A 26,151-nucleotide genomic window follows, 5' to 3' on the forward strand; every position below is an offset into this window, starting at 1 on the left:
TTGGTGCCTGCGGCAGCCCGTGCTGGCAGCGATGGCAGCAAGGCGACCGCGGCCAGGGGAGAGGGGCCGGGTGGCGGGTGGCCCTGCTGTGGCGCTGGGCACCTGCTCCTGGCCACACGGTCCCTGCTCCTGGCCACACGGCCTGTGTGTGCGCCCTGGCGGCTCCCAAATGCAGCGTGGTGACATACCCGCTTTCCTCCGCCTGCTGTCTCCCTACACGGAACAGGCAGCGCTCGGCATCGCACTGGCTGTGCCTGTAATCCATGTCGTCGTAGCGGCCGTCCTCCTCCCAGGCAGGTGTCCTGCAGGAGAAGGGAGGGAGGTCGAGAGGCTGCCCCGCTCGCCTGGCCCCGGCCCTGCTTCCAGCGCCATGGGGAGCCCAGCACAAGGGGAGCAAGAGACCCACCGGAACGGGACATGGATCCCCATTTTCAGCATCTCGGACAAGAATTTCTGTTTGTTGTTGCACTGCGGGCAGCGGAAGCACTCCCGGCCCGCGCTGGTAGCCAGTCCCTGCGGAGAGACCCACGCGGTGTTAGTTAGCGGGGAGCTGCGGCCAGGCCCCGGGCAGGCCGCGGGGCAGGGGAGGCCTCCTACCTGGATGCAGCCCCGGTGGAACCAGGTGCCCCTGCACGACGGGCACACCATGGTGCCGAAGGACAGCTTCTCCTCCACTGCCTCGAAGCRGATGATGCAGACGGTGTCTGCATCTGGTGACACATTCACAGTCTGCTTCGGCCGGTGCTCTGAGCAGTAGGATCTGGCGTGGACAGAGAGGAGAGGWGCAGGGGAAGAAGCGCTGGGGTTGCCAGGGTGCAGCTTGCGGGAGCAAGGAGGCCTCCTGGCTCTGGCYGCCGCTCGCTGCCGTGTGTCTCTCTGACGCAGCGGGGCGGGCAGCCCTTACCTGTGATTTTTATAAAACKGCGTCACGCAGTTATTTTCCGCCGCACAGGGGAGGTGGAAGCTGCAGCCGCACTTCCTCCCCTGGCAGTCGATGGCGGCGCCGCGCTCGCCGCACGTTGGTGCCCTTTGCCTCCCTTCTTGTCTGGATTCACGTAGTAGTCATGCCTGCAGTCCAGGTGTGCTTTTTCCTTTTGCAAGCATATTCCAAGTGGTTGAACGTCAGGTGTGTCTGCCTCTTAGAGAGGGCTGAGGCCTGAGCCCTCAGAGGGTGTGGAGCATCTAAGAGTGCCACAGACTCGATGGTCTTGCTTGCTTYCATATTAAGTAAGTTCTCCTTTCCTATGTTCTACCAGTGATAGTAGCTCGTGTCAAGTTCTTCTGCTGGCTCCTTGACTCCTGCCTGCTGCACTTGGCTCCGTTTYAGCCCCATTTTGGCCTCTCCCCTTTCTCTTGTGTACCAAGAGCATCATAGTTGCAGACAGGGAAATCCTAAAGGTTAGGTTTTGATAACTAATTCTGTGCAACCGTTGGATGTGCTTGCTGCTAATGGTTGTCATTAGTTCAGAGAAGCAATAAATATGCAGGAAATTTTCTGTGTATTTATTAATGGAAGCAAGGTAATGTTTCTTTTCAGAGAACAGTAGCCAAACATGAAATGAACTTCCTCTATTGAAAATGAAAAATATTGAAAATTCTATTTTATAATAGGTTAAAAGGATTACATTTACAATTATTTTGGCTGGGATAAATGTTGAAAGGTATTCCAAAACTAAATATTAAAAAAGGAAATATAGCAGCAGGTATATTATGTCTTCTTGGCTAGGAACAGTCATTCAGCACAGCCTGAACAGTCATTCAGACAGTTCTGAACAGTCATTCCCATTTCTGCTGGGTACCCAGAGCATCACAGTTATAGACAAGTATATCCTAAAGCTTAAGGTTTGAGAACTAATAATTTGCAASCATTGGACCTTTTTATTTCAGATGTGTTTTTTTCCTACCTTTTAGTCATTCAGGCTTTAAAAGGCAGAGATGTGGAGAGCAAAACCGTACAGCACATTAATATATGTGCAGAAGGGAAGGAGGTCCCCTTCTACATATTAGACCCTCTCTATCTTGTATTGAGGAATCCACGACAACTCTAATACGCCTTTTTTTTTCCTCCAACTGGTGATCAYGATACCAGAGATTTGCCTTTCAGATTGTATTGATTTTTTTTGGAGAAGAGAGACTCTCGCCTTCACTATCCATTGATTGCCCTTCATCCCTCATTGCCTTGCACATGTTGGATAGGGGTACTTAGTAGGGTGAGATGGGAGAGGGATTACTCCTGCAACCTCGAGCATGGACTTTTTTCCATTCGTTGTCATTTTAGTTTCTTCTTCCTTATGTGGGCTGGAGGAAGGAATCTGTGTTTTTTTGTTGCTAAGGACTTCCCAGTGCCTACTCATGTTTTCCAGTGGCTGGAGCCTGGCACCACCAGCCTATGTCCCTCTTTGACTTCCACATACTCCTCAGCTTTTCAGCCTCCTTTCAYAGCTCAGCTACGATAGCGARCAGATCTTCCACCTGCTCACATCTCACACAGTTGTTGTCCCTGCAGCTGCCCAAAGGAAGTGTCAAGCTTTTGCACTCCCAGCAGCCTCTCTGTAACATTCCTTATTCGAGCYCCTGGCAAGCAGCAGACCTTCCTGGATAAGGGGTAGGGTGTGCAGATCGGTGCCTCCGTGCCCTGCGTCAGGGAGTCACCTACGACGGTCACCTGCCGCTTCTTCCATTGTTCCTTTTCTCCTTAGGGGTAGCAGCCTCAGGGCGTGGAGCTGACCACCTCTCAGCAGACAGTCCCCTAGATGGGGCTTGGTTCATGTTCTCATCTGTCTGCACCCTCTGATCYAGGGCCTCGTACCTGTTGGACATGGTCACTGGCGGGGGTGAGGTGGGCCAGGGAAGGGTTGTCCTGCCACCTTGAACAGGGACCCTTTTCCATTACTGTTCATCCTTGGATAATGTTAATTCTCTTCTCTCTGCCCTGTAGCAAGAGGGTGCTGGCTTTCCAGATTGAACCAGGGGGTTCTCTGGGTGCCTTTTCTGGGAGGGCTGCAGAATGCAGCTCCACCAGCCTATTCCTCTTTCACATTCCCTGATGGCCCTGAGCCTTTCTGCCTCCTCCTTCAGCTCCACCACCAGGCTAAGCAGGTCCTCCACCCGCTCACACCTAAGGCAGGCGGTGTTTTCGCCACTCCCTGGGACCAAGGAGAGGCTCAGGCACTCCTCACGGCTCGAGACCTGCACTGCCGAGTGCTTCTGTGGCGGTTCAGTCTGCGTGGCCACAGCCTTCCTGGCGCAAGCTCTCTGCCAAGTACGCACCACAGTTTCTCCTGGTCTCCCACTGATGGAGGAGACTGTAGACAGAATTCCTTCACACACCTGGGAGGGGACACCCTGCACACCCTGCTTGCGCTAACTGCYGCACTCCTGGTCGCTTGCGCTCCGTGGGGGCTGCTGTTCAGTTCCCGCCTGTCCTGCCGGCGGAGCCCGCGCAGGGTCAGAGCCGCCTCGGGCAGGGGGCTCCGCGCTGCCCGCTCAGCCGTTGGCACGGGGGCTGCCTCGCGCCTCGCGCCCCCTGCGCTTGCTCGCTGGGCGGCCTTTGGCTGCGGTGGTTCTCCTCTAGACAAGGAGCTCCGGCACGAGTGTCCGCTCCAGAGCCCTTCCCTTCGAGATCTCATGTTCTGTAGGAATGACAAATTTTGGTTTGGATGAAATATATTGTCTAATCCAATTGATCACTGCTAATATTTGTGGGTTCTGTGTTTCACTACATAATTTCCTGCCAAGGAATATGGCCCTGTCATCCTGGCCAGTGACTGATTGCAATGTGGGCTATCTTTATATTCTCATGCAATTTTGGATCTTAAGGGGAGCTTTCGGAGTGTGCATAGAAGTCTAGGAATACAGAGAAATCTTCAGCTGATTTCAGTTGTGTATTAACAAATTTGACAAATTGGCTGTAAACTTTTATCTGCAAGATAAGGTTTTATACAGAGCAGTAATTTCTTGGTGTCCTGCATATTCTATCTGTATTATCTTCCTGACAAATACAGAGAGGGGAATCAAGCTGGGTTATATTTTGAGTCCTAGTCTGAGCTTCTCTGTAAATTGATCTGTGGATACTCCTGCTGGACATACTGAAAAAGTAGCAAGAGTGTTTGAATAGGCTCTTCTCTCCTTTTCCTTATGTCTTTTTGGAGGACAGGGAGCAAGAACCAGTGGAATGAGGAATAAGTTAGGAGCTACAAATGGAAAGCTAATTGAAACTCATATTTTCTTTGATAAAAATTGTATTGATTTTTTAATAGGATAAGATCTTTATTTTTACTCATTTGAGTTCATTTGAGATATAGAAATATTTTGAAGAAGAGAGCTATATCAAAGATTCATGTTGTGCTCTGAAATGGAATGACTTCATTCAGTACTTGTGGTAGTTGATTTTTATGGATGGAGATTTCCCACATGTTGAACACAGACACCATCTGCACTTGTGCCAGAAATCATTCTTTCCCACCTGTACAGCATAATCTGCCCCTAATGCCTGTGACCTATTTTTAAATCTTTGTCTTTATAGATGCTTATAAGCAATATTTATAGAAGTACAAATGAAATGGTCACCATCAGAAATACAGGTAACAGCATTGGTCTCTCTCTGYTTTATGGTATATTCTTAAAAAGTGGCACAGCTATTTGTTGTGCATAATTACATGAACTGGTATAGTATCATTTTATCATTTATCTGCAAAGAGCTGTTGAAGCTGGAATTGTATGTAGCTTTGACTGCTTTTTGCATTACCTGTTAGAGCAGTGGTATCTGCTCTGCATCTTTGCTATCACAGTGGAGCTGACTGCTCTGTTATCTGCAATGCATCCCTTCAAAACTGCTAGCAAAAATGTTGGGGGAATATGCAGTCTGCAGATGAAAGGGCTAAAATTAAACCTGCCAGCCAATAGGATGTTCAGATTACAGATGATTTTTAAGGTTTAAAAAGGTTTTGTAATGAATATGATTTTAAGTTGTACACAAAAGTGCACTGAAGTTAGTAAGATCCATCTATTTATTAACAGCATAACAAATAACAAAGCATAGCCATTCAGTCCAATGTAGGATTAATTAATATGATTGGAAAAGCAAATCATATAGTGATTTTCAGGATAGAAACTGGCATCATAGCCGACTTGCATGTAACACTTAGTTGTAGCATTATGACTAGAGAATTATACAATATTCACAAAAATGCTGRGGCATCATATTGGTAATTTAATTGGTAATTGCAAGTTACAGTGTAAAACCAAGAAAATTATATAATGATTTCCAGAGACAGTAAATTATTGTTTATCAATCAAAATCTTAAAATAGGAAAATTTCAAACATGATTATGCAGGCTTTGTTTTGTATACATGCAAGTATAAATGGCTGTAGAAGAGAGAGACTGCACCATGCCTGTGTGAGGGAAATTTCATTCTGAGTGTGAATAAATGCGATGTCTGCAGGTAGATTCATCACTGCCACCACTGTTTTCCTGCCCTGTCCCTGCAGGCAGAGGGAGAGTAGAATGGAGGCATCAGTTTGGCCATGTGATATATGCCAATTTTGTTTTTGTGAATGTGCAGAGTAAAATTAGTTTTGGGGGATTGACCTAGTCTGCAAAGCACTGGCAGAATGGCTGTAAGCAGAGCTCTTTTTGGAGAGCACGAGTCAAGGGTGACAGGAGAAGACTTGGGAATTAACATAAAAGGTCCAGTTTTTCTTTCAAATATCTTTTATCTCCCTAATGACTGCAAAATTTTTCAGATCTCTGTGCATGTGTTTGACTGAAAGCCTATCTCTGTTTCTGCCAGAGATGTGATTAAACACATGACTTCCTGTAGTGCCTTTTCTCCCAAGTAAGTTTCTCTCTCAGAAGAAAGGACTTGGCTTATTATGATCTATTGTGCTTCTRCTGGAACCATACATCAGCAGTCAGATAAGCACTGATAAGCAATAACTAATAAGAGAAGCGTTGTACACGTTAGTGTTCTCAGCAGAGCTAGAGACCATCTGAAGCTATCCAGAAATGGGAGTAAAATCTCCAGGAATTTCAAGTGAAAGCCTAGTTATTTACTTCCGGTCCTTATTTACATCTTTAGGCTAAAGTGAGACTTAAAGCCCATTGTCCATTAAAATGCGCCTGTGACCCCAAAATACCACTAGTGAGATTGGTATATAAGTATTGAGAGGTAGTCGCAGACTTGGATTGTTGTTTACTCGAGCTCTGCAGTCTGCTCTGGCTCATTAGAGACAGGAGGCAGTTTGGAGTCTTGTCCCATCACCCTGGCGCAGTGAAACTCTGCTCCTAGTATTGTTCAATCCCTTCTTCTCTACCTCACTTCTGGGAAGCTCATCTACCAAGTGGCCCCTTATGTATCACAAAAAAGAGGAGTGGTCAATTGGTGGAAGAAAGGGTACAGCAGGAAAATCGGCATTTCAGTAGGGAACAGTGGTTTCTCCAGCAGTCAGGCAAAGGAAGTGTCGAGTGCGACGTGCGCAGAGCAGCCCCCAGGACACGGCCCCAGTGGCAGCCAGCCTTGGTAAAGCAGTTTAACAGCCCCACGGTTGGATGACTGAGCATCTCACCAGATGGTTTGCTTCATGAGACTGAAACTAGCTGAACACTCTTTGCTGCTGCGTGCTGGTGGCGCCGTCTTTTGCAAGCTGCAAAAATGGATGCTGAGAAGGCTGGGAGTTGTCAACACAGCAGCTATCGAGGGATATTTTCTGAGCTCAAGCAGTGCTACTGTGCTGTAGCAAGGCTCTGCCTAATGTTAGAAAGGCTTTATCACTGCTGGGATGGAAAGGCTGTTCCTGAGATACCAGGCCACCCAACATAACAAAGCCTAGAATATTCTTCATGTTATGTTAACTTGCTTAGTTGTATTAAATACAGGATTATTTTTTACTAGCKGAGTGAGCAGTGTAGGATTCATAGTCATCCCTGAAGAAAATACTGGGTGCACTCGCTGCCCCTGTTTGTTTTGCAGTGCTCACACTCAGTCCTTACAGGCTCTGCTAATGCCTATTGATTTATTAAGGCAATCTGGGCCATCATTTGGACGTATGTATCTCATGTGACTCAGTCATTATGACCTGGTCTTACACCACTTGTCTTTACAGTGACTTTCACGTGACTTTGTGCAAATCTCTTACCTCCTGTCACACAGCAAGAACAGGGAGCTGCTCCTTTTCTTCAAAGAGAAGGCTATGATATCTATCATTATTTTAATCATGCTTCGGAGGGCTGGTGAGAATTGCTGGAAGAAGAGACATGGAGCTTATGCACCATGGCAAAGAGGTTACCTCTCTGCAGCGTCATTTTAAGCTCTTTCTAGATTGGGGAACAACCATTATACTGGGGTCATTTTTCATGTCTTTCCACCCCAGACTTTAACTTAGGAGATTGTATGAGGAGAAGCATCACACGTCGGTATGATAAAATGCTTCCCTCTTTTGTAGCTCTTGTCCTTACATTGCCAGTTTCTTAATCCGTTTCTGTTCATACATTTAAAATTCAAATCTAACATTCAATATATCAGTTGAACAGTTTTTGCAGGTTAAAGTTTTCAACAAACAAAGATACGCAGGCTGATGTTGTCGCCTTCTGTTTCTCTTCTTTTGTAGCCTTGTAGCTTTGTAGTCTTATAGCTTTGTAGTCTTATGATAGCACTGACMCCGAAGCATTTGTAGCTTTTATAACTCCTTTGGGGTTTTGGGACACATTTTAATTGTAAAATAAAATAAAAATATTAAAACRTAAATATAGGAGTAAGCAATTATATAAATATAGAAATAAGCAATTATATATATTTATAAATGCAAATGGAGAATTTGGATTCTCCATTTCACTTTCAAGGGCAGTTTTTCATATAATGTTGCTTTCAAGTAAATTACATGTTTTAACCATGCAGAGATGCAATGGAATATATATTGTGGCAAAAATAAATATTTTGAGAAGAAACCTTCAGTGGATTTGTGTTTTTATTTTATTTTTCTTTATGGCAKTGCAAGCTGCAGATTCCAAAAAGCCTAATAAAACCATTAAGAACAGCCTGTGCTAGAAAATACAGGTATTTCAATGCATTAATCATTTTACTCAGCAGCTCCAGTAGCATGTTGATACTGCTGTACCCAAGAGACTGCRGTTCGTCCCTGGGGCCCACGGTCAGGCTGAGAACTGGAACCGCAGTAATTGAGCAGGAAGTTTATCCTGGTTCAGGCTGTGCCTGGAATACTGGGTAGCCTKCTGTGGAAAAGGAAACCACAGGCGAGGGATGAAAACAGCTCTGCATGTCCATGCCAACATACAGCACCAGCTCAGCGCCGCTACCAGTGCAGTTTCACAGGGAGAGGTGCCAAGTGGACGTCTCTTAGTCAGAGTAATAACCTGGAGGTGATGGTGAAGAGCTTATAAAGAGCATAGGAAGGGAATAAAATACACGGTGTGTTTAAAACACAAAAAGTTCCTTTACATCTGACTACATCATCCATTTAAATACTTTATATTGCTGGACCTTTCTACTTTTTGCTCTTTTTTGCTGTGGTCCTCTGTATTCTGGAGGAAGGATTATGTTTGCTTGCACATATTTGTTGCTGTAAATATCGCTGTATGAAATACAGCCTAGGTTGGTTAGTTTGTGCGGAAAATATAACTTAGGTAACAGGATGAGATTAACTAGATTTCTAGGAACTAAATTCCCAGCATTCTACCTYGTATGCAGAAAGTGCAATATATTGGCTAAAAACTACTTTAACATGGAATCCAGTGTGTTTCAGGAAGGAAGCAGGGCTTATAATCCAGTGTGATAGTAACAGATAAAGAAAAAGTGTTATCACTTACTGTGAAGTAGATGCAAGTCGGTTTCTTGGAAAAAGGTCAATTTTGTCATTTATGAATTGTTTATAGAATAACATAATCATATCTAATTATTCATTTCATCTTAAACACTTTCTTTACTTTCTTCTCCTCRTTTTGGTAAGTTCATGGAAGGATCAGTTGCTCATGCAAGGCTAACTGCATTCATGTCTATCTTTGAAAGTATTTTTTCCCTTGTGGAAAAAACACAAACATTACAGAATTCATTCTTGCTTTTTTGAGACATTTTTATGTCTTTCTACTCTTTGTTAATGTGATTCTCATCTAGAAACAGGAACTGTGAAATGTTCTGCGGAATAAATAGACCTCTTCTAAATAGCTATTGTCAAGGAAGAGCAAAGGAAATGAATTGTGCAAATTCTTAGAACTGAGTAACGTTTATTTCAGAAAAACAGATCAGATTGGCATTTGCTTTACAAGTAATAGTAATTTTTCTTTTTTTTTTTTTTTTTTTTTTAAATAATGCTAATGGGGGAATTTGTGATGGCTGTTTCAGTGGATTTCTCTAGGAGGCTATACAAACTAGTTGGATGGTGAGTTTAATGTACGTAGCCTGTTTTGGCTTGCTTGGCCAATGCACGGAAATCCCTTCCATGTGAACCTGCCTCGCCCTGTCAGGATAATCTCGTGGTTATGGCAGTATTTTGAACTCTGAAACACATGGAACTTAGCATGCAGAAGAGGAAAAGAAATTGCCATGTGAAGTTTTAGCAGATGGATTTACTTAAAGGACTGGAAGTCTTGGTGAGTAATGTTCCACTTAGTCTCTCTCTGTTTTACAATGGAAAGATGATCAGCAGGTCAAGCCTGGAAGGRCAGAAGAAATAAGTGATGTGAGCACTAGTTTGTATCTGCAATGCTCTAGAGTAGTGAGCAGGCTGTGGACAACCACTTCCCAGCCCTTGTAATTTGCTYGCAAGTTGCTTTCTTAAGTTGTTGGACTGTTGAAGATTTCTTTCTGTTGAGCCTCAGGATTTCGACTCAACTCTGAAAGTTTTAATGAGATTTAAGAATGACTTGCAAGATTTCATGACAGTTTTCAGAAGATTCTGGAGGACCATCATCGGATTATGGTCATGAGCTTATGATATTCAACAGTATCAGACGGTTTCACTATAGGGTTAGCATGGCAGAAAGGACAAATATTACATCTCATTAATATTAGTATTCCACTGTCATTGTAAAAGGTGTTAACAGTAGTAGTGATGGGATTTTCATCTAATGCTACATTGAAATGCTGATATAAATGTGTCTGCACAAAAATGTATTGTGCATGACATGAGTTATGTATGTTGATGTTGGCTAACAAAACAACTTAAATCTCCTTGTCCCAAAGACTGCAGAATCTATAGCTGCTCGACTTGGTGCCCAGGAGTCACACAATATTACGCGTTTTGTAGATGACCAATAAATACAAGGTGGCACTGTCTGAAGTCAGCCTTCTAGTAATCAGTAGTGTGATCTTTGCATCTTCAGCCCAAGCCGAAATCACTGTATTCTTTACCAGAGTGACCCCTAAAATGAAGTTAGACAGTAAAGTCCTGCAAATTCKAGATATGGTTGCATTAATAGGATAGCCAAGAGTGCCATTTAGTATATTCACGTTTTTAAGATGATCTGCTGTTTTTTATGGTCTTTGGTGTGGAAAGTGTCATACATTTTATGTGTGTTTGGAAAGGATTTAAGGTATGTCCTTGAAAAACATTTTTCCTTTATTGACCATCAGTTTCATTTTGTTGTACCTAAGTGATGATCTCTTTCTGAACTGAGATCTTGCCTTTTGGTCATTTGGGGACTCTGACTTGTACAGGATGTGTATTAGGTATCAGCTTTGCGGTGTGGTTTTATTGGGTGTGCATCTCTGAACTGATGGAGCAGTATTGGCACAGCTGGAATGAGTGCCCTCAACAGCATGCTCATCGCCTGTATTTGCAGACCCCCCTTGCTTCAAGTAGACTGACTCTTGGTGATTCTCCAAAGATTTATGCTGTATCCAGAATCCTTTATGCCTGTACTTTCTGCAGACTGCTTCTGTCCACAACGAGTAGTCCTCTTGTGTAGAGTTTGTGATAGCTCTAGGAAAAGCTGTTTTATTTTGGTGAGCCTGGGGAAGTCAGTTGCACACACTATATTCTTCAGTTTCACTTCCTAAAACTGCATTAAACGGTCTCTGTTGGTAAGCCATGATGGTCTCAGTGCTCGTTTAACCAGTCACACTTAACAGTCAGCAGAGAGACCTGTGGGACCAGGGTTGGGTATGGGGAAATCCAAACTGTGCAGATGTATCAGTTCACTTATTTGCTATCAGACGTTAATAAAGTGAAGAAAAAAATAAAAGTATGTATAAAAGTTGGTATRAATAACCTTATTAGTCAAAATAAAAGCCTGTTCATTAGCAGTGTAACTCTAAGAGGTGTAACTGTACAGTGATATAATATAAAAAGTCATATGAAGTGAAGCTGTAATGAGTGACTCCTCAGCAATGATTTGCATTTTGTTCTTGATTATTTTAATGTAGTTTCATTTATAATATCTTCAACAAATCTAAACCATTGAGAAACATTTCCTGATAAGTTTTAAGCACCTTGACTAAGAGAGATGAAACCCCAAAATTAAAAAGATCACTGAATATTTAAAATATGGTCAGGGAATGAGTCAGGCTTGTTATTTTTTACTCATAGTCTTGCAGTAGTGTTTTTATCTAATAAATTTTCTTGTAGAGKTTGTACATTGTAGTATTTCCAAGAAAAATAGTTCTTTTAAAATACATATTTTAATCTTTAAACACCTCATTTGTCAAATATCTTAGTGTGATAAAGTAGGAAAACAAATTTTTCAAAATCTAGAGATGTTATTCTGTGTGAAAATGAAACAAAACCCAAAGGACCGGATGCACATACCATATTCTCATGGTGCTTTCCCTTAAATTCAGCATTAGAGCCTTTCCTTGGCAGTCCTGAATTAGGTGCTCTGACTTCTCCCAATTCTCAATATGCAGTGTCTGATGTAACAACTCTTAAACTTATCACTAATTATATCTCATCAATTAAAAAATGCTATGCAAAAAAAGAAAGTTGCAGAAGTAGAACATTTACTTTCTTGTTGCCTTTTGTGTTATAAAACTTCAGTTTTTGAGGATATTTCTAGCCAGACCTAAAAGCCCAGTCAACAGTACCAAATTTGCCTCTTACTGCAATATGCTGAGATTTTTTTTCTTCTTGTTTCTCGTGAGARAGGACTTCTAATATGAATGATTAATATGTGAGAGGGAGGTTGAGGTTTCAGTATGACARGGTTTTACTTAAATAATTAGACTGAGATTTTCAATGGACCTTATGAGTTTCTTGAAGCGTGAGTTTGCATGCTTGGTTTTGAGCAGAGTAGTATGTATGTTCCAGACTGACCTGAAAATTTCTAAAATTTATGTTTAAAATGGGTGAAGAGTTCCCACTGGTTTTAACAGACATAGATTGAGGCTTAAACATGAAGTTTAACTTCTGGAAAAACTCGCTTCAGCAATAATCTCTCATTTGAGACTGAAGAAATATCCTCTGGCTTGACTGCAGAAAAAARAATGGGTAATAATGTTTGGATTTCCAGTTTTCTGAATTGAACTTGTTAATTGCATCAGAACTCTGTAAAACTGCTGTATGGCTGTTGTTTCTTTTGACATAACAAAGATGCATTTCTTAGAAATGCCTTACTACATGAGTTTCTGGAATAATGCAGAATGCAAAAAAAAAAATAATTAGTATTATTTCAGAAAAATAGTCATAAAAATAGCTCCAGCTCGTATATCAATACCTGAAAAGCTGCAAGTATGATTGAAGTTGCTACAGTTTGCTTTTGCAATGCATAACAATTGCAAGGACAAAGTTAATAGAAATATTGTTTTCTTTCCAATACTTGGCATTGTAAGCTCATAACTCTTCATGCTCACAAGGTGACTTAATCAGAAGTAATTTGGAGACACTCTGCTGTATTTACAGTTCTGAACTTAGGCTGCATATCCCAGGAGCAGACTTAAAGGGAGGGTAAGGAGTCTAATAAAGAAATAGGAAGCATAATTCTGATGATGTGAATTATTTGTTTTTGATTCTAAAATCCAATTAATCTGAAGCCATACAGGGAAAACATATTAATAGGATGTGCTAATAAACACTTAAAAAAAAGTTAGGGTAATTTTCTTATATCAGTGAACAAATCCTAAGATTAAGTTAAGATTTATTTTCTTTTTATGTGGTGTGTATATATATGTGGATATAAGCAAGGGTATTTTTAAAGCATTTTCTTGTCTTTTCAGTACTTTTTCCATTCAATCTAATTTTTAGTTGCCATAAAAAAAAAAAAAAAAAAAAAAAAAAAAAAGATTGACTCCCTCTGGTGGTTGAAAGAATGTCTTTACATTCCTGAGCATTTTTCAGAGATGTGTTTTGTCTGAACAGGACTAAGCTGGACAGGAGTTTGTCTGGACAGAAGTTTTCAGGACAGAAGTTGAGCTTGAACTAGCTGTTTTGGTGCTAGTTTGGGATTTTCTTCAGTTTAAGAATATAACTTGAGTTCAGAAGTAAACATCTAAAATGCTTGTTTTTGTCAAGAAATCCTTTCATTATAATATAGAAGAGTTCTATAATATTTAGATTAAAACTGTGACTCTGAGATGTCTCAGACTTTTTTTTTTTTTTTTTTTCAGGAAACTCTCCTTAATCTCAAATGCAGAATATGAGAGAGACAGATTTTATGTGATTATTTACTGCAAATGGTTGTGGTTTCAATCTCTGCCACATAAATCCAAAAATGTCTTCATATTTATGAGACAAAAATATAAGCAATCATCCTGGAAGATTGGTATTTCCTTGATTGTGCATTTATAATGCTTTTGTATGATATTTTATGTAATCTCTTACTGAAGTGCCTGTCTTATAAAATTTAGTGATGCAAATGAGACCATCTGCATGGTACTGAGGGTTGTTCTCTGAAAGATATGCTCTGTCTGCAGCAAAAAAAATAGTTTAAATCAAGACCTTTAAAACCTTCACAACCCTTTCATCAAGCTGAGATGGATCTTCCTGAGAAACTCCCCCTTTACTTTTTTTAGAGCAGCCCATTTTTTTCCTCTTTTGACATCGTAATCCATCCAGCTCTGCGGTCTGTCTGCTGCATAATTTTCCCATCTGCTGTATTGCCAGTGTTAGTTTGTCCCTTTTCATCTTCTGCCACTCCTAATTCAGCTCTGCAGTCTAACAAACTCTACCTTCCTTGCTTTGCACCGTCCTTCTGACCCTTTCTTTTCCCCTCCTTCTTCCTGCCTTCCCCATATTTTTTTTATAGATGTTTCTCATTCTTGCTGTAACAATCTCTTCTGATCCTAGGTGTACTGCAAAGGGTGGACTTGTGAGAAATCAAAAGCCAATAATCCATTATTGTTTATTTATTTTAGTCGCTATGTAAATATACTAGGTGCTTTATATAAGCAGAGGACGATAGGCTCCCCTGACTGCTACAGTCAAAGGGAAGGTGGTATGAAGGGCAGCAGAATGGAATAAACGTGTAATACAAACAAGTACATCTTGTTATTAAGGATCTGCAATAATTTTGTATAGCATTTATTGCTAGTACAGTAAGCAGTATCACATTGCTGATCTCTCATTAAAAATATTCTTTTWAAAATGTGATTATTTTTCTGGTAGACTTTTCCCCCTCATTTGTGTGCAGTTTCAGTTGCACACAATTTCATTTTCTTTTTCCTTCCCTTTTTCTGMACTTGGGATCAGAAACCATTTTTAGTGCCATGCTTGTCACAGATCAGGATGTTCCATGAACATTTATTAAAAGCCCTGGAATAACAGAAGGTCCGTCTTGATTTCCTGGGTATAATGACTTCTTGAGAGGTTGTGATCTCAGTGAGTTACGTGAGCATGTCAACTTTTGTTACACACTGAAAAAGAGGAAAAAATACCACCCTGGATATTTTAGTATTTTGGAGTCAACCCCCTAGCTACAAAAATGGGGAGGAAGGAAAAGTGGAAAATATGCTTTCTAAAATCTATTTTTGGGTCACTTGTCTTTTTCCCTAAAATACAAAGTTGACAACAGTCCTCTGGAAGATTTGCACTTGGCTTCCTTTAGAGAGGTTTTATTTATTTGCTGCACTGGCCGTCGCACATCCGAAGCAGCCAAGCCCCTTGCAGATATTTCTTCAGCAGACACCTCCTCACAGTCTGATTTGCCATGAGCGTGATGATCTAACTAGGGATATAACTACTGGCATACCCACCTGGTGACCGTTTACCTTTGTTGCCCCGGCTCCAAGGAAAACTTTCTGCCCCTTTTCTTTCTGGATGTCCACTGGGACTGGCAAGTGGTGCCCCAGAGCTGGGAGTACTCAGCAGATGTACAGCCAGGCTCGCCGCTGACAGGCCTCAGCGTCCACAGCATGAAAGGAGAGCAAGTGAAAATGGAGCCTTCCAGGGATATATAGTAGCACTTAAACAGCCCCACGTAGTCTCAGAGTGGGGCATTAGGCAAAGACAGGTCTCTAGCGAACTCCGTGCTGCCCCTTCATTCATCTCTAACAAGCTGATGGACTTTGAACGTTGTCTTTTAATACGTGAAACGCCAGGGCRGTTAAAGGCCTATGTGTGTGGAGCAGCTACCCTTGTTCCTGCTGTAAGAAGAGGGGTGAGGGTAAGCTGTAGTCATAGCTCCTTTATGCTTTCCATGAACATTTTAGGCAAGAATTATGCATCTATGCGAGTGCAAACCCACATATTTATATCACACATGCATCAAAGTGTTAACAAAGTGACCAGAGGGTAGCAGTAAACCAGCATCTGCACTGATTTGAAGACAGCTTGTACTTAGGTCTGCAAAACAGAAAGTGGTATTGTCACACTGTCAAACCTTATCTGGTATCTTCAGTAAGGATCTAGTTTGCAGCAGTACTGATCTATGCCCAGAGGAGGCACAACTGGAATAACGCTGTCTGCATTCTCCCCTGGCCTGTCTGGTACACTCGTACCATGGGGTGGGAGTGTTTTGGGTCAATAGATTAACCTGATATCATGAATCAACCACGTCATTAACATGAATATATTGCAATTAATTAATACTGCTACTAGTATGTCACAGACATTGGACATTGGAGCTGACAGTTATATAGAAATTCTACATTTTTAACTATATCCACATTTGTCTTTGGCCTATTTTTACCTCGCCTGCAGCAGAATTCTCCAGAATTTAGGATATCCAGATTCCTTATATGAAAAGGGCATGTTCTGAAAAGTGAAAGCTTGTCTATGTGTTGACGGGTTTAGGGAATGCATGTATAAGAGCTCCCCTAACTGAAATATAAATAAAGTAACTCAGAAACCCAAATATAGCTCAGCTTGGATTTCTTGATAACAGACCATCCTAGATTGGAGTTTGGAAGTGTTTCACATTCTGGTGTGATTTACTGAGCACATTTGCCTTTATTCCTCTGACAGCAGTGGTTGGCCTGATACTTGCGTGAGCTCTGGTAGATTAATAAATGGAARTATTGCTCATATATTCACTAGTGAAAAAACAGCAAATGCTGTAACTTTTAAAAACTTCTTGCATATGACAAATTAGATGGTATTTATATTTGTGTTTGTTMTAACTGTTTGACTCAAAAGCATATTTGCAGCAAAGGAATCTGATTTTAGTAAAACAATTTAATAAAGCCTTTGATTTTTTTTTTTTTAAAGTCAGCTAGCTGTAACTTCAGTGTTGGTATTTCAAGGCCTCTCACTGATATTTTAGAAGTTGTGGTTGTTTGAGCTTCCTTTTCAGGCCCTGGGGAAATAAGAGAATGGTAAATCAAAGCCCAGATCACTGTTTGCATTTATTTTACTTCTCATTATGACATGTATGCAAACCCTTAAAAGAAATAAGGAAAAGGTATAATCATGATAAAATCCCTTTTATAGAACAAAGAGGAATATATTTCCAGTTTAATTTATTACACTTCTTAGTACTGTAAAGTCAATTGAGTGCCTCATCAGGTTTGACAGCTCATTTATACTTCTCATACTATGATAGTACAGTTTAAATGATTACTCTTTAAGGATAATTCAAGAAAATAACTGGAACATATTTTCTTCAGATCTGAAATGTGTTTTAATTTCTTGTACCTTTCCTTTCCTGGTGACAAAGCTTTTAAAGTAAAAATTACAACACATTTCTTAACAGCCACTAAAAGTCATTATATTGCTTTTGCAAAGACTCTTCCATTTGCTTATGCTGTCCTCTTTCCTTTTTCTGTTGACAACCACAATCCAGACTATGATTGAGCAAATGCAATTAAACAAACAAACAAACACCCAGTGAAATCTAAGTGGCGAATTATTTTGTTTAGATTTATCCCTATCCCTATCCCTTGTGAAAGAATAATTTCTGTTGGCTTTAACATTGTAAAGCTAATCATAACAAAATCCAAGTGTGAACCTAAGGCTTTTGTGGAGGCTTTTGTGTCATTAAGGATACTAAAATGATATGCCCTTAGGACCGTCTTTCACCACTATTCTATCTAGTGGGCAAGGTTTTGTATCGAGCTTTTAGGTGGCCTAAAGCAGCTCTGCCTATACTGAAGTCAGCAGAGGAATCCTAGATGATACTAGCTGAGAATCGAGGTACAAGAGCTGGAATGAATAAAGCATCCTATAAGAAGCAACCTAACCTTTCATAGYTTATTGCTTCTACTAGCTTATATACTAGCGTCTACTAGTTTATACACTTCTAAAGTCTCTAGTAATTCTTAATATTTCAACTTCTAGCTCCTGCAGTATGTAGTATAGGTGTCCAAGGGTTGCAACTGCGACCTAGTTAGAAAGCTAGGAACCTCCTCTCCTCTGAAGAATAGGCTCCAAATTAGGATTTTTTTCCATAATCTCGAACACTGGATCCCATTAGTAGTTTCTATGTCTGGCTTTGTCCTGCGGCTGTTCAAAACTAGTAAGTGATTTTGCTCGCTTAATTTCCCAGCATCTTCACAACTAACACATTGCTCCCCAGGTCTGTTTTACCTTGGCCACTTACCCAGTGTGCCAGGACTGCTCTTAGATTACAGAGCAAGCCATGTTTCTGCAGTGCTGCTTCTCAACACAGAAAGATCTGCCTCAATTGGCTCAGAAATTGTTAATTCCTTTCCTYGTGTTTCATGTCTAGTTAGCTACTAGTATTTTAATGCCTGGCAAGTCCTCCTCAACTACATCTCCTGCCAGTTACCTTGTCTCTTCTTCCCTTGCCAAACTTTTCCTGCTACCTTCTGTTCCTTTTTCGAGCAACTCTCAGCCTCTTCTGGTATTTCATGTTCTCAATCCTTTACTCCTCAGTAAGTCTCAAGATATCACTGTGCCTTTTCAGATATCCTTGGTCTTTTCAAGTCTTTGTTTTGGTGGCAGACAAATCTAAAGATTTTAAAGTGGAAAGTAAATTGAAAGTACTGTCTACATCTTTCTGGATCTACTATTTAGAACACTTCTCTGTAAATACTACTGTGCTGTACTGAGGGTCAGTGTTGGAAAAGAAAGGTTTTGCACTTTCCTTGAATGAAAAGGTTAAATAGAGGCTGTGTCTTTTACATAAAAGGTGAAAAACTTCTCTGATTTGTTTTTTATTTTATCAAAAGCTTATGGAACCTGTTGATAGTGCTGTACAACTTAATAACGACTCTAGGTGGCCTCCATTTTTTAGAACAAAGCTCTGTTTTCTTTGTGTAATTCCATTGAATTGATATTTGGGATAAAGCATGACCATTTCTTGTCATATTGAGTCTCCTAGATTTTACTCATTATCATCTGTTTCAGAAATACACTTTTGTTGCTTAATAGTGAAACAGCCAGCAGAGGAGTTCATCTTCTGTCTCTTGCAGCATTAGAAATTTAAGGTACCAAGTTTTGTGGTTCTGCTTGCTCACTTCATAAACCTTAAACCGCTACTTTGGATAAGCAAGTAGAAGTAAAGAGCTTAACCTGCCCCGTTCCCTGCTCCTCTGGCCAGTCTGTCTTACTCTGCCATCCCAGCCACATAATCAGCTACCCCAAAAATTCCATTTTGAAGGATGAAAATTGAATCCCCACAATCCCAACAAATTAGCACAGTTCCTCTAAAGTAAAAACCATAAATGTCCTAAACATGTTCTTAGTGAGCAGAACCATTAGATTTCTTCATTGCATCTCAAATAAAGAATGACAACCTTTCAGCTAAGTACAGCGTCCCTCATGTAAGTTTCTGCTTTTAATGATGACATAAATGTCCGCCAAGAAAGATAATTGCCAGTGAAAAAGAAGATTGTCCCTCTTGAGAGATGAAGATAAGAAAGTGGGTTGTTTGATTTCCTGGTATTCACTTTTGGCAGCTGTGAATCAGGAGACTTGTGTATTCTAATATASCAGTGTGCAGATGCAAAAGCTCGCCACTGGAAGCAGAGCTGGAAATGCCCGCTCTYAATGAAAGAGATGTTTTTCCGTGATCCCCATTTTAGGGAATAGTTTCAAAAAACAAAGCTGAAGAGTTAAACTAAGCTCCTTAACAGTYTGATAAATATGTGCCCAGCTTCCAAATATATTCAATAGCCATTTGCAAAAATCTTATTTTCTTTCTATAGAGTGGCAAAACCACTGCAGGAAGTCCTGTCTTCAGAATATTATTGATATGGAGGTTCTTTTAAGACTATTCTTGTTGTTATGTTAGATATGATAAWGGCAATACATCTTTTTTTAGGAAAAATAAATACACATGCCTTTTGTATGTTACTAGCTGATTAAAAAGTACGTATTTTTCTACTGGAATTTTGATGTATTTTCTGAAACCACTGAGCTCTCTGCAATATTTTGAGTAAATGTTCTGTTGCCTCCAGAGGTATTCACCATGGTTAACTTGAACTCAGCAAGTTTAGCTTCAGTTAACTCAACTCCAGAGAGGAAACCCTAGTCTTCCTAGTCTTCCTCTGTAGCCCTCAGAGAAACTGGGAAGAAGCTCTTCCAGAYCACAGGGTAGAGAACCCAGGGTAGGATCCTACTTTTGGCTTATACCTGTGGAATCTGTTTGCATGGTTGATATAGGAAATCCTGAAAAATAAAAGGTCTTCTTAAAGTGAAATTGGCATTTATAAAACTCYGGTTAATATTTTCTTTTATTATCCATACATTTCCTCCTCTGGGTAGTAGTTTGGTGAATCATGATGGCAAAATATTGCATCCCAGTGTGTCTTGTGAAGTTTTCAGGTAATGCACTGCAAATTAAGACATTCCATTTCTACCTGAAAATAATAACAGCAAAAAAAAAACCCATGTATGCTAGCGTGCTTTCTGATTCTGCTTCTCTGCTCCTTTGCACATTTTTTACCCTGATGTAACTCTCCTCTGTGCCTTGCTTGTCAGTTGATAAGCARTGAGAAGAACGTAAATGGCCTGTGGCAGGAGGACTGTGTAACAGGCAGTAGCACAAAATTCAGTTTGACTGATGATTTTAGAATTACTTATTTAGAATCATTTAGTTGTATTTGGTTGATGAGGTCGATTATTGTCAAGTTAACTATTAACTATTATAGTTTTATAGTAAGACTGCAATTGCCCCCAAAAGCTAATGTTTGTTGTGTCAACAGTAGTAGGCAGTATTGGAAATAACCTAACAAAAATTTATGACAGCAAATAACTCTTTGTCTCTATTTGTCAGTAAACATCATCTTTTGAGTGATAACTATTGACATGAAGTGTTAYGTATTCCAGTCTCTAGAAATACTTAAATGCTTTTTTTTCCGCCACATTAATGAATAAAGCTGAAATTCATGAAATTTGTGTTTYAATATTTGATTTGTTATTAGAGAGTGTGGACCCCTGAAAACGTGAATCTCATCAAGCTAAGCCTGCCTTTGGCCTTCACTAATTGCTGAAAGAAATTTCCATGAAGACACCCACTTCTAGCTACAAAGTGAATTAAGGAGTGTGATGATCATTACAATTGGGAAGCGTAATCAGACGGATTCTTCCTGCAGATGTGRAGAGGTTGATTCGTAGTGGGTATCTGCAAACCAAGCTGCAGGATCCAGTTTGCAAACACTATTGCAAGACGAGCCCCACGGGGCTGGGATTGTAACCACAATTGTGAGGCAAACCCTGCAGGGTTTGCAGAGCTCCAGTTACTGTTATTGCTCCCACTAAGGCCTATTACCCTGTCAGGGAAAACGTAAGAAAATCCATCTCTCCACTTTGAACATGATAAGCCTTTGTCACCTACGGTGCAATTAATGTTAAAAATAGAAGAGCCCTACCATAGGATTGTGACTTGCAGGCAAAGGGCCCTTGTCCGAGTCCGGCGCTTATCCGGAGGGGCAGTCRGCCCCGCCGACCTGTCAGTCGGATGATTGCCGTTTCTCTCCGAGTTTGATGAAATATTCATGTCTTTGCTCTGCTCTCTGCGAGCGCTATTGATTTCTTGTATAAACGCAGCTATATTTAGTCTAGACAAATGGAATGTGGATCGCTGCTGAATAAATTGGATGAAAGGCCGGGGGGTTTTGCCCGTCCATTTCTCTGGGTCTGGGGCAATTATTTATAATCAAGCAGAGTTTTTGTAAGCTCAAGGTGATTTTTTATAATTTAGTGATTAGCCTTAGAACAAAAGTAAGCAGTTAGGCACAATCATTCTGTGGGGACAGCAGTTTAAGAAAGCGAATTATGCTTTGAGGTTTACCAAGAGTAAAAAAAAGTCAGCAAAATTCGATGTTTCCAGAATATTGACAAGAAAAGCATATGGCCAGATTTGAGGGCTCGTATCTTTCTTTTATGAAATTCATTGTTTATTTCATGCTAATAGATTTTATTGTGCAATTGGGGGTTACCTCTGTCTGCTGCAATTTCAACTTTAGCAGCTTCGCGGCTCCCGTTKGGCAGAGTTTTGTATTTTGTGTTGTTCCTGGAGAACAAGGACAGGTAAAAGAGAGAATAAGGAGAAAATATGGATCGAGTCTTGACTTCTGGTCATTTCACAGCACCATGTTTTTTTTTTCCAATTAATAATGGTAGTGTTTTCCTGTGGAAATAGCTGAATGTTTTTGTGTTCCACTGTCCTCTAGTGGATGGAATCATAGACTGCTACTGATTTTTTTTCTCTTTACACAAATGCTATTTCTTTGTGTTCTCTTTTTGTAACAGATCAAGATATCCACTATCCGGTTAATAAAAAGATTCAGGCTTTATATGTATTCTAATGAGAATCATCAAATCTCTCTCTCCACCTCTGCTTTTTAGTCCCTTGCACTTAAATMAAGAATTCTTCATTAACTTCTTCATTAACTATTTTAACGTTGGGTTAACAATATATTCCATTATTACAGCAAATTGGAGCAATCCTTTTTTAGCAAGGCCTTTCTCATACACTCCAAGCATAGGGCTCCCTTTCTAAAAAGCTATATTCAACTTTTAACTTTGTTTGTCCAGTTATTACTATCATTTTCTACGTGTTATTGCCATGTGTGTTTTCTAGAGACCTAGGTATATTTATTTCCTTAACCTGCAGTAGCTATGCAACATCCAGTTCCTGTTCATGTGTGATGTTATTCTCATATAACCTCTGTTCAAGGTAAACTCTCTTGCAGTCCAAGGAGAACTTCAAGTGAGAACTTGATCTTACATTGCAGAAGTACCCTGAGAGTTCACTGTTATGCATTAATAGTGCCTAGGAAGTTCTCGCTAAGGATTGCTCAGTTAGGCTGTGTCATGGTTTTAGAACTGGAGTTCTCAATAATCTGCTACAGAAAATATTCATCCGAGAATATTCTTTTTTCTAGAGAATGGAAGGAAAATGACAACATAGTTTGTAAAGTCTCAGGTGGCTTGTAGAAATATCTAAAGTTTGGATGTGGTATGGATTGTATTAATGTTTTTGTTAGTGTATATTGAAGGTGCTTTTAAATGAAAATAGCTTTCCCCAGTAGGAATTACCTCAGTTCTTCTGCAATTTTATATTTAAATATATATATATATATAAAAAATTTATGTATAGCTATGTATATATATATATTTGTTTTTCTCACACAGTGGATGTAAAGTCGGAAGTTCCCGTGGGATTAGAGCCTATCTCACCCTTAGACTTGCGCACTGATCTCAGGATGATGGTTCCCATGGTGGACCCAATTCTGCGCGAGAAGCAGCTGCAGCAGGAGCTGCTCCTGATCCAGCAGCAGCAGCAAATCCAGAAACAACTGCTGATTGCAGAGTTCCAGAAGCAGCATGAAAACCTGACCCGCCAGCACCAGGCCCAGCTCCAGGAGCACATAAAGGTAGCAACGTTTTTCATTTAGCCCTCAGCTTATCCATAAACTAATTATGTGTATAGGGCTGATGTGGAGGGACAGTATTGCTGAAAGATTTGCTGTGACTTAAGTGTGGAATTTGAAGGATTGCTAATCTGTATTTGGGTGATAAAAGCTTTTCCAAGYTACTTGCAGCAAGCCAAGGCAGTAGTATTGACTCCTCAGTTTCATGAAACCAATATACACAGAAGATTGAACTACCTATTTTTTAGCCAAATTTTCAGTCAGTGTCCACTATGGCTTTCTTTTCTGTATGTGCAATTTTAAGTATATTAAAAGATTGCTTTTTTGGCAGCTGATTGAGTGTGTGACCACAAATCAAATAGATAGCATAGTATTTACATCTATAAAGTGAAGATAGGCCCTGAAAATGTTGTGTTTTCACACTTCCCTGCACTATGTCCTATAATGTAAAAAAGAAAATGTTTTATGGGATTACATGTACAATGATAGGATTGCTGTAATGGATCTTGACTGGGAATTCATGATCTTGGCTATCTTTCTATTTTTTCCCTTTCGGAAAGGTCTAGTTGCTGTTATTATTACTGTTTTAAGATTCCGTTCAGTAATGCTGACAAATGCATTTGAGCACAGCAGCCAGAATTTGGTGATACACTGGCAAAAAGGGGGAACACTGGATAGTTTCAGTGCATTTGCCAAAAGAGAAGTGAAGCCACAGCTGCAAGCTGCTACCTGATGTAAGAGCTGACTTWACTGAGAAGTGATAATGCACTATCCCACTTGAAAGAATGGGAAAGTGGGTTAAGAGGTAAAAAGAAATGTAAGCACGAGTAAAAGTGCTGATACTCAGTTACTGAAGAGGTTTATTTTGGCCAGCACTGACCTACAAAGCAGTGCAAGCTGCACTTTCTCATGTCTTTTTGTTCTGTGCAAGTTACAACAGGAACTCCTAGCCATTAAACAACAGCAAGAACTCCTTGAAAAAGAGCAGAAACTGGAGCAGCAGAGACAAGAGCAGGAGCTGGAGAGGCATCGCAGGGAGCAACAGCTTCCGCCCCTCAGAGGCAAAGAAAGAGGCCGAGAAAGTAAGAGTCAATGCACCATGAATCCTAACAAGAAAGATAATGTATTCCCTTTACCTTCTCCCAGCTGGAGGGGGCAAAGAACAGGAATCTGAAGCAAGTTATTAACTGTGTGAACAGCTAGAGAAGTCAAAGCTGTGCTTGCCGAAAGAGCCACTGTTGCACCTACAAAAGCATATTATTTTGGCTGCAGTTTTGGAGAACTGTAGGAAAACACATTTTGACAGACCTGTAGATATGCCTCACAAGAATTTCTAGCCCTCCTTTTCRTGGAAAGACAGGGAATTTGAAAACCTCAGGTTTCACTTCACTTCTGTCTGAAGAATTTATTTTCTAATAGAGAGACACTACAAAACATCAATCTATATTGCTAATGAAGTAATTGGAACATTGTTTCAAGACTGAAATATAATAAAATATTTAAGAATATTTAAGAATGTCTTCAAACGAAGCATCTAATTTTTTACACTATTTGAAAAAACAATCCTGTTGTTTTTTCAGACTGCCATATGTTTATTCCTGATACCATTTCATAACACCTGACCAGTAGTTATTTCTAGCTCTCCCATAGCTCTAAGGCAAATGACAGAAATAAAGGATATTGTTGGAATATGATGCTCACTAGAGGGAGACAGATACAAATAGTTCCCTTTAGTGAGGTCAGTTGAAAAATCAGATTGTAGAAATACATTGTGAAGGTAATCAAAATGAAGCTGCCACAAGCAGATAGTGTTACTTGCCCTGATAAATGAGCACAAAGTATGAACTAAAAAAACACCAAATCAGAAAAGAACTGTGGATTATGCTCATAAGGGCATAACTTATACCTCTTTTTCTTTGGAGGCAAAATCTATATCAGCTGGACAGTAGATATACTACAGCTTGAGAACTTTAGAAATTAAGAGGCTTTTATTTCTTTGGTGAGCAATGACTCCATGAAGGCAACATCTAACTCCCAAACAGAACTTTCAAAGAACTTCCACTGTCCAGGCTGATGAGGGAGACCCCAAATTGGAACGCAGAACAAAAAAAATCCTAAAAGCATCATGGAAATCTGCCACTCTATAAGCATTTGGGTTTTATTAATGCTCCCAGCAAAGCAAAAGCAGCAGTGTGAACTCAGTGATTCCCGTTTCGCTCTGTGGCTGTTCAGTGAGTACCAGCCATCCAGGCAGCACTGGTGAACCTACTGGTCCAGCCCCGACACGTGCTGCTGATGTAGCTGAGTAGGGGAGGGAAGTGGATTCTGAGATGGGAGCTGAGGTCTGAAGCTGGGGCAGGGAAGAGGTTTTTATGGGAGCCAGATCACAGGGAACGTGCTGGCCAGCAAGTCTTGCTGTGTCAGGGTGGGGTTGGTTTGTAACACGGAATACTTACACTATCAGTCATGCTTAGTGCTGCTACTTCCCTTCTTTATCACTGTACAAGAAAACTGAACAAAGATGTGTTTTTGTTTTATGCTTCTTTACATAAAATATTATCATTATTACTAAAGAAACATGCCTAGTTCTGGAAGCAAGGATCAGCACTTCAAGCTGACATTGGTATGCTCTACTCATTCCACTTTATCAAGCTAGTCCCCAAGAGAGCTCAAAATGTGCTAGTTGTGTTCCAGTGTTGTGAGAGTAGAGTTATCAGCTACAGCTCATGTTTCAGACTGTGTTTCATTTTCCAGACTTTGCAGGTATGGGCTTTTAAGTGGCTTGAATAAAAAGATTCTCTGCTGAGTCTTTCTGTTGCGTTCAACCTGTAATCAAGCCAATATTCTGAAGGGAGACTTGCTGGTCTATTACTATTACGCTACTCAAAAAAACCCCATTCTTTGCTGCTAACTTGAAGTGACCTTTTGTCACTATCTTTTCAGTTCTATTGTTGTTTTTATATTTGGGAATTATTAGGAAATAATTTA

General features: G+C 40.4%; 1 protein-coding gene across 5 annotated transcripts in view; it reads left to right on the forward strand.

Moving 5' to 3' along the window:
- The window catches only part of HDAC9 (histone deacetylase 9), a 324,682-nt gene that overhangs the window by 176,853 nt on the left and 121,678 nt on the right, over positions 1–26,151 (forward strand). For 4 of the 5 annotated variants that reach the window (XM_026044923.1, XM_026044890.1, XM_026044899.1 and 1 more), the window contains 2 exons: positions 22,925–23,166; positions 24,095–24,245. In XM_026044923.1, the coding sequence (XP_025900708.1) occupies positions 22,925–23,166; positions 24,095–24,245 (393 nt within the window). Of the gene's footprint in view, positions 1–9,550; positions 9,606–22,924; positions 23,167–24,094; positions 24,246–26,151 lie in introns of those variants that run through there. The other variant, XM_026044907.1, reaches the window with a different exon arrangement.

This window comes from Nothoprocta perdicaria, unplaced genomic scaffold (genome assembly GCF_003342845.1).
Source record: "Nothoprocta perdicaria isolate Ctin4 unplaced genomic scaffold, notPer1 scaffold_106, whole genome shotgun sequence".
Lineage (NCBI taxonomy): Eukaryota > Metazoa > Chordata > Aves > Tinamiformes > Tinamidae > Nothoprocta > Nothoprocta perdicaria.